General features: G+C 36.6%; 1 protein-coding gene across 6 annotated transcripts in view; it reads left to right on the forward strand.

Moving 5' to 3' along the window:
* The window catches only part of USP18 (ubiquitin specific peptidase 18), a 38,129-nt gene that overhangs the window by 5,023 nt on the left and 20,164 nt on the right, over positions 1-12,942 (forward strand). For all 6 annotated transcript variants that reach the window (XM_072654173.1, XM_072654175.1, XM_072654177.1 and 3 more), the window contains exons 2-3: positions 7,504-7,625; positions 10,300-10,396. In XM_072654173.1, the coding sequence (XP_072510274.1) occupies positions 7,568-7,625; positions 10,300-10,396 (155 nt within the window). In that variant the 5' untranslated portion in view covers positions 7,504-7,567. The remainder of the gene's footprint in view (positions 1-7,503; positions 7,626-10,299; positions 10,397-12,942) is intronic.

The following is a 12,942-nucleotide window of genomic DNA, read 5'->3' on the forward strand; positions in this document are numbered from 1 at the left end:
AGTACCCTCTGATCATGCATCCTTTAGGAAGGGGCCTGAGCATAGGGCCAACAGAAAAAGGCCAAGGTGAACACTCAGCTTCCTGGGAAGTACCTCCAAGACTTCCTGGGGTCTCCCCTTTTGCCTCATACAAATAGATACTTAGAGGAATACTTTGGCAGTGAATGCTTTTGGATCATAGAAAAAGCCTCCACTCAATTCAGTACTCAAACATTTTAAAAAATAAATTTTTATTGATGTTTTTTGTTTTTCCATTGCTTACCTTGGCACGATCTACCCCCCTCCACCTTTCAGAGAGGCATTTTCTATAATGAAGAACAAAAAATAGGAACAGGAAAAAGTTTATTAAAACTAACCAATGACTATGACCATGGGATGTACTCTTAATCAAACAAAGGACAGAGTTAATTACAAAAAGATAAAATAGATAGTTTTGATCATATGAAATTGAAAAGCTTCTGTACAAACAAAATTAATACATCTAAGATAAGTAGAAAAGCAGTCAAATGGGGAAAAAACAACTTTGTATTAAATTTCTCAGATAAGAGTTTAGTGTCCAAGATGACCAAAAGTCATTGCCCAATAACTATGTGGTAAAAGGAAAAAACAAATAATTCCCAGAACTGTGAACTATTAATAACCATATCAAATAATGTTCTAATAAGAAAAGAAAAAAAAAGCAAAAGCAAAACAAAACACATCATATCCAGTTAAACTGGCAAAGATAACAAAAACTAGAAGTCAGTGTTGGCAAGGTTTTGGAAAAATACTAACATGAATTGGTGGTGGAATTGTGAATTAGTAGAACCATTTTAGAAAGTAATTTGGAATCATGTAAACAAGTAGCTCAAATGTTCCTATTCTTTAATCCAAGGATTTCACCGCTAGGCATATACCCCAAGATGGTCACTGATGAAAAGAAAGTCCTCATATTCACTTGTCAACTCTAAAAACAAAAGACCAAAGAGTCACAGGAGTTATGAAACCATTGTTAACTCTGAAAATATCAAAGAGTTCATGCAGTTTGTCACAACTACTTTGAAAAATAAAAAAAATTTAAAAAACCCAAAGAGGTAACAGTGGTCATAAGCACAAAGCTTTCTTTATTCCATTGGAGGAGGGAAACTAGACACAAGTAGGGTGGGCAAATCTCAATACATATAGTAGTGGCTACACAGTGAGTTGTAGCCCCAACAGTGAGGGGTAACAGCAAAAATGAGACAAGTTTGATACATAGCAGGGCTTCATGACCAGAACATGGGTACTGCAGGTGCTTGGCTCAGCTCAGAGATTGCCTGGTGTTGGTATGAAACAGTTCCGAGATTTCGCTGTGGCTGAGTTCATCCAGAGTGTGAGCACAAAGGATTGTTGTTATGCCAAGCTCAAGGCACAGCTTGCTTGCTGGTCCTTAGTTCTGGAAAGAGGGTGTCTCCTAATAGTAGAAAAGAGATGAGTGATCTTGGCATGGGGATCCTGGCACACTAAAATATTTATAGCAGCAATTTTGTGGTAGCAAAGAACTGGAAATAAGGTAGATGTCCATTGACTGGGGAATGGCTGGCAAATTCTGGTACATAAATGTAACAAAGTATTACCATGATGTAAGCAACAACAAATTAGATAAATGCCAGGAAGCGTGGAAAGATGTAGATGCAGATGAATAGACATAAAATGAAGTGAGCAGAGTGAATGACTACACAATGACTAATTAACAAAGTTAATGGAAAAAACAATAATAACAGAACAATAGAAAATGATGTTGTGAAATTACAAAGAACAAGTCAGTTGAACAGAAGAAATATAAGAAGACACCATCTCCCACTCCTTTGCACAGATAGGGGATGGAAAGAGAAATGGATGTGGAACATTGCATACTTAAAAAAAATTGACCAATTTTTTTCTTTTGTTTTTCTTCTTTTTTTTTTCTTAAAAAAGCAAAAATACCCTTTTTAATATGAGATGGATCCCTAGGAGGAGAGAGGAGGAAGAACATGGGGAGAAATTTAGGTGATAGAAAATCAAAATATATTAATGCAAATTTATTTTTTTTTAAAAACCTAACCAATACATCAAAAAAGTTTGACATTATGTGTAGTGGTCCTCACCTCTAATCTCCCACCTCTACAAAGAAGCAAGGAGAAGTGCCTTCTTTTGTCTCTTTGGGGCCAAGTTTCATCATTATAATTTTACAACACTCAGTTTTGATCACTTCACAATTGTTCTTTCCATTTACATTGTTGTAGCCATCGTATAGTACTTAAAAATTTAAATGGATCTGTGATTTCATCATTGTAGTATTTGTGCCATCTACGCAGATCATAGTCCATGTTTGCCCATCCTGTATAATGTTTGTTCATGTCTTCCCCAAATTCAACATAGGGATCCACCCAATGTGCTAGATGGGTCCCTTACTTTTTATTTTTGTAATTCTTTTTATTTTTTCTTTTGTTAAAGTCTATTTATTTATTTTTAGTTTTCAACATTCATTTCCACAAGACTTTGAGTTCCAAATTTTCTCCCCATCTCTCTCCTCCCCTTACCCCAAAACACCATGCATTCTGATTACCCTTCCCCAATCTGCCCTCCCTTCTATCACACCCCTCATTTTCCTTATCCCCATTTTCTCTCTTTTCTTGTAGGGCAAGATATATTTCTATACCCCATTACCTGTATTTCTTATTTCCCAGTTGCATGCAAAAACAATTCTCAACGTTTGTTCCTAAATCTTTGAGTTCCAACGTTTCTCCCTTTCTCCCTCCCCACACATCCCCACTGTGAAGGCAAACATTTCAATATAGACAACCTGGGGCCAGGGCTAGGGCAGGATCCTGCTCCCTTCTCACCCACGTGAAAGAGCTTTCTCACTGACCTTTGAAGCTGTCTTTGGTGTTTGTGGGTTGAGGAATCTGGGAACCACAGCTGCTACCTGTGATTCACTCCCTAAAGTGTGCTCCGGTCCTGTCCCTGCTGCACTGCGCAGTCAAGCCTGGGCTGTGCTCCTCTCTGAGCCTGGTAGGATAGACCTTTCCTGTCAGCCTTCCAGGTTGCCTTGGGCTGGAAATCTCTTTCACTCTGTTGTTTTGTGCTGTCTGCTGCCCTAGAATTTGTTTAGATCATTTTTTTTTACAGGTATTTTATGGGCTGTGGAGGGAGAGCTTCTACAGGTCCATCCTTCTACTCTGCCATCTTGGCTCCACCCTCTGTATTTATTTAAAAAAAAATAATGTTCAATTTTTTCCCATTGCATGTAAAAATAATATTAACATTATTTAAAAAATTTTTGAGTTCCAAATTCTCTCCCTCTTCCCTCATTGAGAAGGCAAAATATATTTCCATATTAGTCATGTTGTGAAAGAAAACTCTGACCTCCCCCACAAAATACCAAGAAAAAGAAAGTTTAAAAACTTTTCTTTGATCCGTACTAAGACTCATCAGTTCTTTTTCTGCAAGAGGATAGCATTTTACATCATGAGTCATTTGGAATTGTCTTAGATATTGTGGAGAATATCTAAGTCATTTACAATTGATCATCATACAGTATTGCTGATACTGTGTATGATATTCTTCTGATTCTGTTCACTTCACATTGCGTAAGTTTATGTCTTTCCAGATTTTTCTGAAAGCATACTGATAGGTGTGAGGTGGTACCTCAGAATTGTTTTAATTTACATTTCTCTAATCAGTAGTGATTTAGAGGGGGAGAGGATTCCACTGGCTGTGGACACTTACAGGAGGGCAGAGTACTTGGTTTCAGTTCCAGGCCAAGGGAGAGAACTGAAGGAGGACCTGAGGCCAGAGGCATCATCGCCTACCCCCTAGGATTAGATGTGATTACAATAGGTTTCTATAAAATAATTTTTTTAAAAAAGTGAGCAGGCAAAGGAGAAAGAACCCAACCATAGAAAGTTACTATGGGAATAAAGAAAACTGGGATTTGTCTTCAGAGGAGGATACTGAAGGAAAAAAAATCCTCTCCTACCCTAAAGAGCAATGTCAAATCATCACTTGCCCAAAAAGAATTCATAAAAGAACTTTAAAAAGACTTTAAAAATCAAAGGAGAGAGATTGAGGAAATTTTTATTTGGTAAAATAACAATCTAAGTAAACCAAGAAGATTATGAAAAGAAAATTAACCAACTGGAAAAGGAGATCAGAATCTTAAGGAAGACAAGGACTTCTTGAAAATTAGAATTGGGCAAGAGGAAGTCAGCAAAGTTATGAGACCAAGAAATAATAAAACAAAATATAAAGAATGAAAAAATAGAAGAGAATGTAAAATATCTCATAAGAAAAATAATTGATCTGGAGAACAGATCAAGAATAATAAGAATAATCAGACTACCTGAAAACTGATCAAAAAAGAATCTTGATCCAATAATAAAAAAAATAGTTAAAGAAAATTGTCTTGAATCATTGGAACGAAAGGGGAAAGTAAAAATAGAAAAAATCTTCCCATCATCACCTGAAAGAGAGCCTATGAAGAAAACCTATAGAAATGTCATAGCTAAATTCTGAAAACTCCAGCTTAAGGAGAAAATATTATGAGAAACAAGAAAAAAATAATTCAGATATGGCACAATTAGAATCACAGAAAACCCAACAGTGGTGACACTAAAAAAACCACAGGTCTTGTAACATTGTATATCAAAAAGCAAAAGAACTGGGGTTGCAGCTGAAAATATCATACCCAGCAAAGTTAAGCATAATCATTGAATTGCCAGATTTTCAGGATTTTATTGCAAAAAGATCCGAACCTAATAGAAAATTTGGCATACAAGATGCAATAGAAATATAAGGTCAATAAGGTCAGACTGTTTACTTTTTATATGAGGAAATGTAAACTGTATGTCTAAGATTATAATTAGTAATTGGGGTAGTTTGAAAGAAGGATTGGAGTAGACCTGAGAATGATGTGATTCTAAAAAGTAAAACCACTGAAGAAAAGCTAAAAAGAGTAGTTATATTGTACAAATGAGGTGCAGAGAATTAAATGCAGAAAGAGGACTGGTAGTTCTGGAACACGACTCTCATAAGGAATGAGTTAAAGAGGGAAATATGTGCACATATGCACATACACATATTTGTATTATAATATTTAAAAATATAACCATAGAATATTTGTATATTATATATTGTATTACAATTTGACTCTTTTCTCTATATATTTGAGAAATGAGGCCTTTATCAAAGTAATACTGTAAAATTTTTTTCAGTTATAATTACTGTTTATTTCCCTCAATCCTATTTTCCTCCTCTTTATCCTTTTCTCTCTTCCTTCACCCTGTCCCTCCTCAAAAGTGTTTGGCTTCTGAGCTCCACTTTCCCCAATTCACCCTCCTTTCTATCAGCTACCCCATCCCCCTCCTTTCATCTCCTTCCCTTCCCACTTTCCTGTAGGGTAAGATAGATTTCTGTACCCAACTGAGTATGTATGTTATTCCCTTTTGGAGCCAATTACGATGAGAGTAAGATTCATGTTGTGTGTTCTCCACTCCACCATCTTCCCCTTTACTGCAAAATCTTTTTCTCACCTCTTTTCTGTGAGATAATTTCCTTTACTTTTTCTTGATATCATGAGAAGACAAAGGTGGGTTATCTATTAGTTGGTAATCCCCTGATCTCTCCACATAACCAACCTAGGTTCTTTTTTTTTTTGGCCATTTGAATCTTTGATGACATTCTTTACTCCAAATCTTCTTTGTAATTCCTTGATTTCTGTCTTTCCGTTCCTCCTCCTCCATGGTACCTGGCACAGTAGCTGGGCAAAGAGTAAGCCTCCATAGATATTTGTCAATGGATTGTTCTAGGGCTAGGTCTAGATAGCTCTGCTATCTGTGTAAGTTGGAGCAAGTCAGTTTGCCTTTCGGAGCCCATATTTTTTCATCTGTAAAATGGGGTTAACCGTACTAGCACTTTATACTTCAGAGAATTGTTGTGAAGAAAATGTTTTGTAAACCCAAAAGTGTTATGAAAATGTTTATTGTAGAATGAAGTTTCTTCTTGGTTTATTCCACTAGGTGGCATTATTGTATGTTAAGGAGAGGCTGAGCTCCACCAGTGAGTAAAGCTTATCCTAGTTTGTCTTATGCTTTTTTATATTAGGACGCGACACTTGGCTTTGTAAGAATAATTTTGATGATCCTTTTTTTTTTTTTTTTTTTTTTTTTTTTACAGTAAATCAGTTTTGAATGCTGGGCATGGGGGAAGGGAAAGAAAGAGGGAGAAGGAAATTGTGAAAATTCCAACTTGGGCAGAATGAATAAAGCCAAAGAGGTGATTTTAGGAGCGTGTTGGCTCGTTATGCTTTCAGCCAAAACAAGGCAAAGCATTTCTGTCCCAAGAAGGAAAAAAAGAAGAAAAAGCAGCAAAATCACTACTTTTCAGTTGAATTGACAGAAATAAAACTATTTGGACAGTTTTCTTTCTTCCAAAAAAGCAACAAAATTGAACTCAGCTCTTTTAGTTACCCAGTCCAGCACATAGATTTTTTTCTTTCTTTTCCTTTCCCCTACTCATTTCTATTCAACTCTGCAACTAATTACCTCGAGTTACTTCAAGAAGCAATATCCTTGAATTTCCCTTGTAAAGCAACATGGAATTAAATGTCTCTTATGGCAATATACTTCTATTGTAAGACAGCTGTTGATGGTGGAGGAGGTGAAATGGAAAGCCCTTCTCCTTACCTTATGTGCACACACTTTAAAACTCACTTCGAATTGGCCTCTTTTAAAGGCCTCCATGAAGTGTAGCTGATTCCCAGCTAGTCACTTTCATCTAAATGATGCATAGCATTTATACAGAACTTTAAGGTTTGAAAAGCCCTTTACACATATCTCATTGTATCCTCACAGCAACTCTTGGAGGTAGGTACTATTATTTCCTCCATTTTTCAAATGAGGACATTGAGGCAGACAGAAGTTAAATGACATGCCCAGAGTCACACAGATAGTAAGCATCTGAAGCTGGATTTTAACTCAGGTCTTCTTGACTTTAGGTCCAGTAGTCTATCCCTTATATAGCGTAACTGGATGTTTATACCCTGTTTGGTCAACTCTTTTACACCAGGTTATAAGATTGTTTAGAAAAACTTCTTAATTTGATCAGAAGTTGTCCTGATCTAGCTCCCTTATATTTATATTAATCGTAATAGTCATTCAGGCCTATATTTTTATGAACTCTCTAGGGTCTGGCTAAGGTTTATCAGGTTTTTAAAAATTTTTAATTTTTGAACTTAAATTACTTTTAAAATTTTAATTTTTAAAAATTGGTTCCATCATTAGCTGATCATGACAGAAAATCATGTTATTAGGGCTCATTCCTCCTCATCCCTACCACACCCCTTATACCTGGTTTATGTTTTACATAGGTAAAGGATCTCATTAGGACTCCTATGAACTGTACTCTGTGGTTAGTGCCTATCTTTGTATTAAGGACAGGCTTGTAGTATGTTACTTTGGGAGCTACCACTAATGTTCATTAATGGGCAAGTTGTCTTTTCAATAGAACCTGAGAAGCAGAACCAGTGGAATCTTTGAACTTGGAGCCAAAGTCTCTTGGAATAAATACCATGAAGAAGAAGACAGAGAAGCTGAGATACCTCTGCAGTGTTGGAGATAGCTATAAAGGTCATTATTTCTCTCCCTCTTCAGTGATAAGAACACACAGAAATTATTGCAATATATTAAGCATGGGCTTTCAATGAAGCTGTCATGATTTTAATAAATGGTGACCAGTAATTTGACATCTCTTATTCCCCTAATATTTTTCACTTTATCAGTCTTCTCTTTCCTGTTGACCCTATGTGAAGCACTTGACTTAGGAATGCTGAAATGAATGAAAGGAGATTTCCTCAATAGTCATTCAGATATATAGACTGTGCTGATCTCAAGGTCCTGTAAAAGGGAAAGAGTTTAGAATTAAAGATCATTAGTTCTGAAAAAGTCCTTGGAGAGGATTAGTTACAACTTTTTTATTTTATAAATGAGGAAAACAGGGCTGGGAGAGGTTTGGTAAATTTCCCAGTCATACAGTTTGTTAGTGGCAGATTCAAGAGGATGTTTAGAATCCTTATCCATCACTCTTTCTGGCTCAGAATATTGCCTGCCTCTGCAGTTTATGAGAGAGTAAGTCAGAGAGCTCCTGTGTTTCTAAGATTTTAGAAAATCAAATCCTCTCTGGTTTACAATGATTTTAGGATAGGCAGAGTCATCAGGAAGCTGAGATAATATTAATAAAGAACTTATACAGGGCCTGGCACATAGTAGGTGCTGTATAAATCCTAGTTAATTGTTGTTATTCTAATATCTTTCATCCCTGTGACAGAAGTAATTCCATTAGAAGACTGGCTTGAAGAGTCTAATAAGGCAAACGTTTTTTCCCTTGCACAGTTCTAATGGTAGATAAAATTGAGAAATAGAGCTTGTCATTGGAGCTCCCCCATCTTTCTGTCCCCTGTCTCTCTTCAGCAACCACCTATATCTCTTTCGTATTGCCACTTCTCTTTCATCCTAGAGGAAAGTGATGTGTTAAATTAATCAGTGCTTAGGTTTTAAGGATAGTCTTTCTTCTTGAATGTTTGCTATTCGTAAAACACCAGTGGGAATATAAAAATCTATAAAATATAGCTCTTGCCTTCAAGGGAGAATATATTCTGTATAATGCTTCCCTAACTAGGTTTTTTTTTAACTAGGTTTTTTTTAATACCACATCTCAAACTGTAGTACAAACGATAATCATTAAAATGATGTGGTAGTAGTTTAAAAAGAGAGAGAGGTCCATCAGGTAACCAACATATAGAAACAACCAAACACATTAGGCTAGTGTTTGAGAAAACCAAAGACCCCATTACTGGGGGAAGAACTCATCATTTGACAAAAAGTGCTGGGATAACTGTACAGCAGTGTAGTAGAAATTAGGCCAATACCCTGTACCACATACCACGATAAGCTCCAAATAGATACACAAAATACATAGAAAGCCACATCATAAACAAATTAAAGGAGCAAGGAAGAAATTACCTTTTAGTTCTATGGATTGTGGAAGAATTCAAGATTAAATAAAGAAGATCACAAGATAAAATGGAAAATTTTGATTATAATTTAATTTAATAATTTAGAATAACAAAAGATTTTTACACAAACAAATCTAATATAGTAAAAGTTAGAAGAGATATGGGTAAATGGGAAGAAATCTTTGTAACATTTTCTCTGCTAAAGGTCTCCTTTCCAAGGTATGTAAGGAACTGATGCAAATTTATAAGACTAAAAGCTATCTCCAACAGATAAAAGGATGTAAGTAGATAGTTTTTCAAAGGAAAAAATCCAGACTATCAACAAATGGTGGTATATGTATATAAAGGAACATTATTGTGCCATAAGAAATGGACATTTTCAGAGGAAACTAAGACCTACATTTAAGGCAGGTTGTGATCCCATTTGTTTTACCCAAAGTTTGGCTTTTTTCATTCTATCCCTGAGGTGAGAATTGCAAAAGGAGGTAGGGAGATCCAGCCCAAATTCAATAAATCCAATCCAATAAACATTTATTAAGCACCTAGTACATGCTAAGCACTGAGCTAAACTTTGGGGATACAATTAATAAGACATCCCTGACCTCAAGTAGCTTCCAATCAAATAGCTGGAGACAGGACACAAAAGGAGTCAGGAAAGCAGGATGAGTGGGGAAATATTAGAGGGTAATTATCATGGGGACATCTTGTCCTGTGGAACTGAAACCAGATAGAGCAACACGTGCAGAATGGAGTGAATCCCAAAGTCCAGTTTCTACCCTGTACAAAGGAAGGCATCAGGAAGAGTTTGGTACTCCACCATCCAGCCCTCCAGTCAGAAGCAAGAGGAGACTCAGAGAGGTAGTATCATTCAAAGACTGAGAGAGGAACATGGTGATGAAATTAGAGGTGATGAGTTTAATCTTGGAGATGTCTTGTTTAGTGGAGTTGAAAACAGGCAGAGCAGGTGACGCAGAGTGGCATGTCCAGCTATGTATGACCTGCCTCATTTCCCCTATAAACATCCTTTTTCTTTCTCCCTTCTTCTCCTAACAATTATTTTTTGTACACTTCATTAAGCTGTTAATCACTTGTTCCTTGGGGTATCTGTGATATCTCTAACTTTTCCTATGTTTATGATTTTTATCCTCCACCTGACCCCAAAGCCAAGATGATTTCTTCCCCCTCCGTTGTCCCCTTTTCAGTGTGTAGCAGCACCCTGTGTGCAGTTAGTGCTCCTTCATGCTCTGATTTTGCTGATTTTTATTCTTTTGGTCTCTGTCATTTTTCAGGCCCTGTTGGTTTGTACAACATTGGACAGACTTGTTGCCTCAATTCTTTGCTCCAGATGTTCATCATGAACATGAATTTCACCAAAATCTTGAAGAGGTGAGTGCTTTTCCTGGGTAGTTCATCAGCATTTGGCTGAGAATGGTAAATTATAAGTTTGTATTTTCTTTTATGTTTATAGAAGAATTTCAATTGTTCATGTTAAGCTGGAGGCCACCTGAATTAGATAACCATTTATTAAGTATCATGTATCAGGACTGTGCTCAGTTCCAGGGATACAAACACATATCAACAAAACAGTGTCTGTTCTCTGGGAGTTTACGCTTGACTGGTGTCTTCCCTCACTGCTCAACTTTAGCTGCTGGAAGTGGGTCCATTCAGCCAGAGTTCCAGGCATAGAGTGATTCAGTGTCTATTTTTTGTATTATTGATATCTCTTAGGATAGTAGATTTAAAACTAGAAAGGATGTTAGAGATTATCTAGCCCAAAGTTATACAGATAGTGAGTAACAGAACCAGGATTTTAAGTCAGGGCCACTGACTCCAGATCCATCATTCCTTCTGGTAACTGAATTTCTCAGTTTCAAGAATACTCAAGTAATTCCCTTGCTCTGTTTCTTTATTCCAAGTGTTTTGATCCTGTCCCTATTTATGAATTTGGACTACTCAGTTCAATTTACTTCAATGCAACAAACATCCATTAAACATCTATAGAGTGCTGGGCCTGGAGTCAGTAAGAGTTGAGTTCACATCTGGCCTCAAGCACTTATTGTGTGACCTTGGGAAGTCACTAAACTTCTATATGGTTCAGTTTCTTCATCCGTAAAATGAGGATAATAATAACACCTACCTCTTATGATTGTTGTGAGGATCAAATGAGATCATATTTGTAAGGGCACTTAGCGTACTGTCTGGTACATAGTAGGTGCTCTATAAATGCTTATTCTCTTTCCTTTCCTTTTCTTCTTTCCATAACCTTCCCTCCCCTGCTGGGTACTACAACTACAAAGACAAAAATGAAACAGTCTTGCCCCTTGCCTTGTACTGGGATAAACAAAGTGAAGATTGTTAAGAAGATATAAACTAAGTTCTAATAAATAAAATACCAATGTAACACAGTCTAGTTTGGCCCCCACTGCCTAACGGCCTGGTGTGTCACATTTCACCTCTGCCCTAGAGTTCTCTGATACCCTTAAGGGGGTTTGAGGTATATAGGCTCTCTGCCTATGGCTTCAACACTCACAGATGGTTTACCTTCAATTTTAGTTGTGCTCTCCTGAACCTCCCTGTTCCATTTAACCAGGGTAGGGGTTGGTGGTGGTTGTAAGGAAACGATTTGTCTGTCTCCTTGTTGCCCTCTTTTGAGTGAATATCTTCCGGGAACCCTCACAATATGTGGTTCCTCTACTTATTTAGTATCACGGTGCCTACGGAACTGGAGGAAGGGAAGGAAAGTTTCCTACAAGAGTCTTTTCTTGATTGTCTTGCTGTCAATGAATTACTTTTCATTTTATTGGTACACTTGTACTTGCCTTTGTTGTTGTTCGGTCATTTCAGTTTTGTTTGACTCTGTAACACCATTTGGGGTTTTCTTGGCAAAGATACTGGGGTGGTTTGCCATTTCCAAACCATGTTATCTTACAGATGAAGAAACTGAGGCAAACAGGGTTAAGTGGCTTGCCTAGGGTCACATAAGTATTAAATATCTGAGGTCAGATTTGAACTCAGGAAGACGAGTATCCTTGACTTCAGATCTGGTACTACTTAACTGCCCTTGGTTGGCTTAAGCATGACTAGATATCTTTGTTAAAAAAATTATATTAATTTATTTGTTTTCAGTTTTCTACAATCATTTCCATAAGTCTTAGATTTTCTCCCCTTCCCTCCCCAGATGGCATGAAATCTTATATGAGTTCTACACATATGTTCTTATTAAACACATTTTCACATTTGTCATGTAGCATAGAAGAATTAAGATGAATGAGAGAAACCATGAGAAAAACCAAACAAAAATAAAGCACAAGAGAAAATATTCTGCTTCATTCTGTGTTCTAAATCCATACTTCTTTCTCTGAACGTGGATGGCATTTTGTGCCAAAAGTCCTTTGGGAATGTTTTAGGTCCTTGAATTTCTGTGAAAGGCTAATTCTAGCAGAAAAATTCCTCTGTGAAAAAACTGTGGTTTTTACTGTGTACAATGTTCTCCTGGTTCTGCTCTTTTCACTCAGCATCAGTTCATATAAGTCTTTCCAGGCTTCTCTGAAGTCTTCCTGTTTATCATTTCTTTTTTTTATTAAATTATTTTATTTGTTTTCAGTGTTCCAAATCACTTCCAAATATCTTAGATTTTTTCCCTCCCTTCCTCCCTTTCTGCTCCCTCCCTGAGACAGCATACAATTTTATATAAGTTCTACACATACATTCCTATTAAATACATTTTTTACCTTAGTCATGTTGCATAGAATAATTAAAGTGAATGGGAGAAATCATAAAACAAAACAAGACATAATACAAAAGAAAATTCCATAGTTCTTTCTCTGAATGTGGAAGGCATTTTGCCTCGAGTCCACTGGGAATTTTTGAAGTCCTTGCACTGCAATGAAGTTCTAAGTCTACCAAAAAAATTCCTTGCGCACTGTGGTTCT

This window comes from Notamacropus eugenii, chromosome 3 (assembly GCF_028372415.1).
Source record: "Notamacropus eugenii isolate mMacEug1 chromosome 3, mMacEug1.pri_v2, whole genome shotgun sequence".
Lineage (NCBI taxonomy): Eukaryota > Metazoa > Chordata > Mammalia > Diprotodontia > Macropodidae > Notamacropus > Notamacropus eugenii.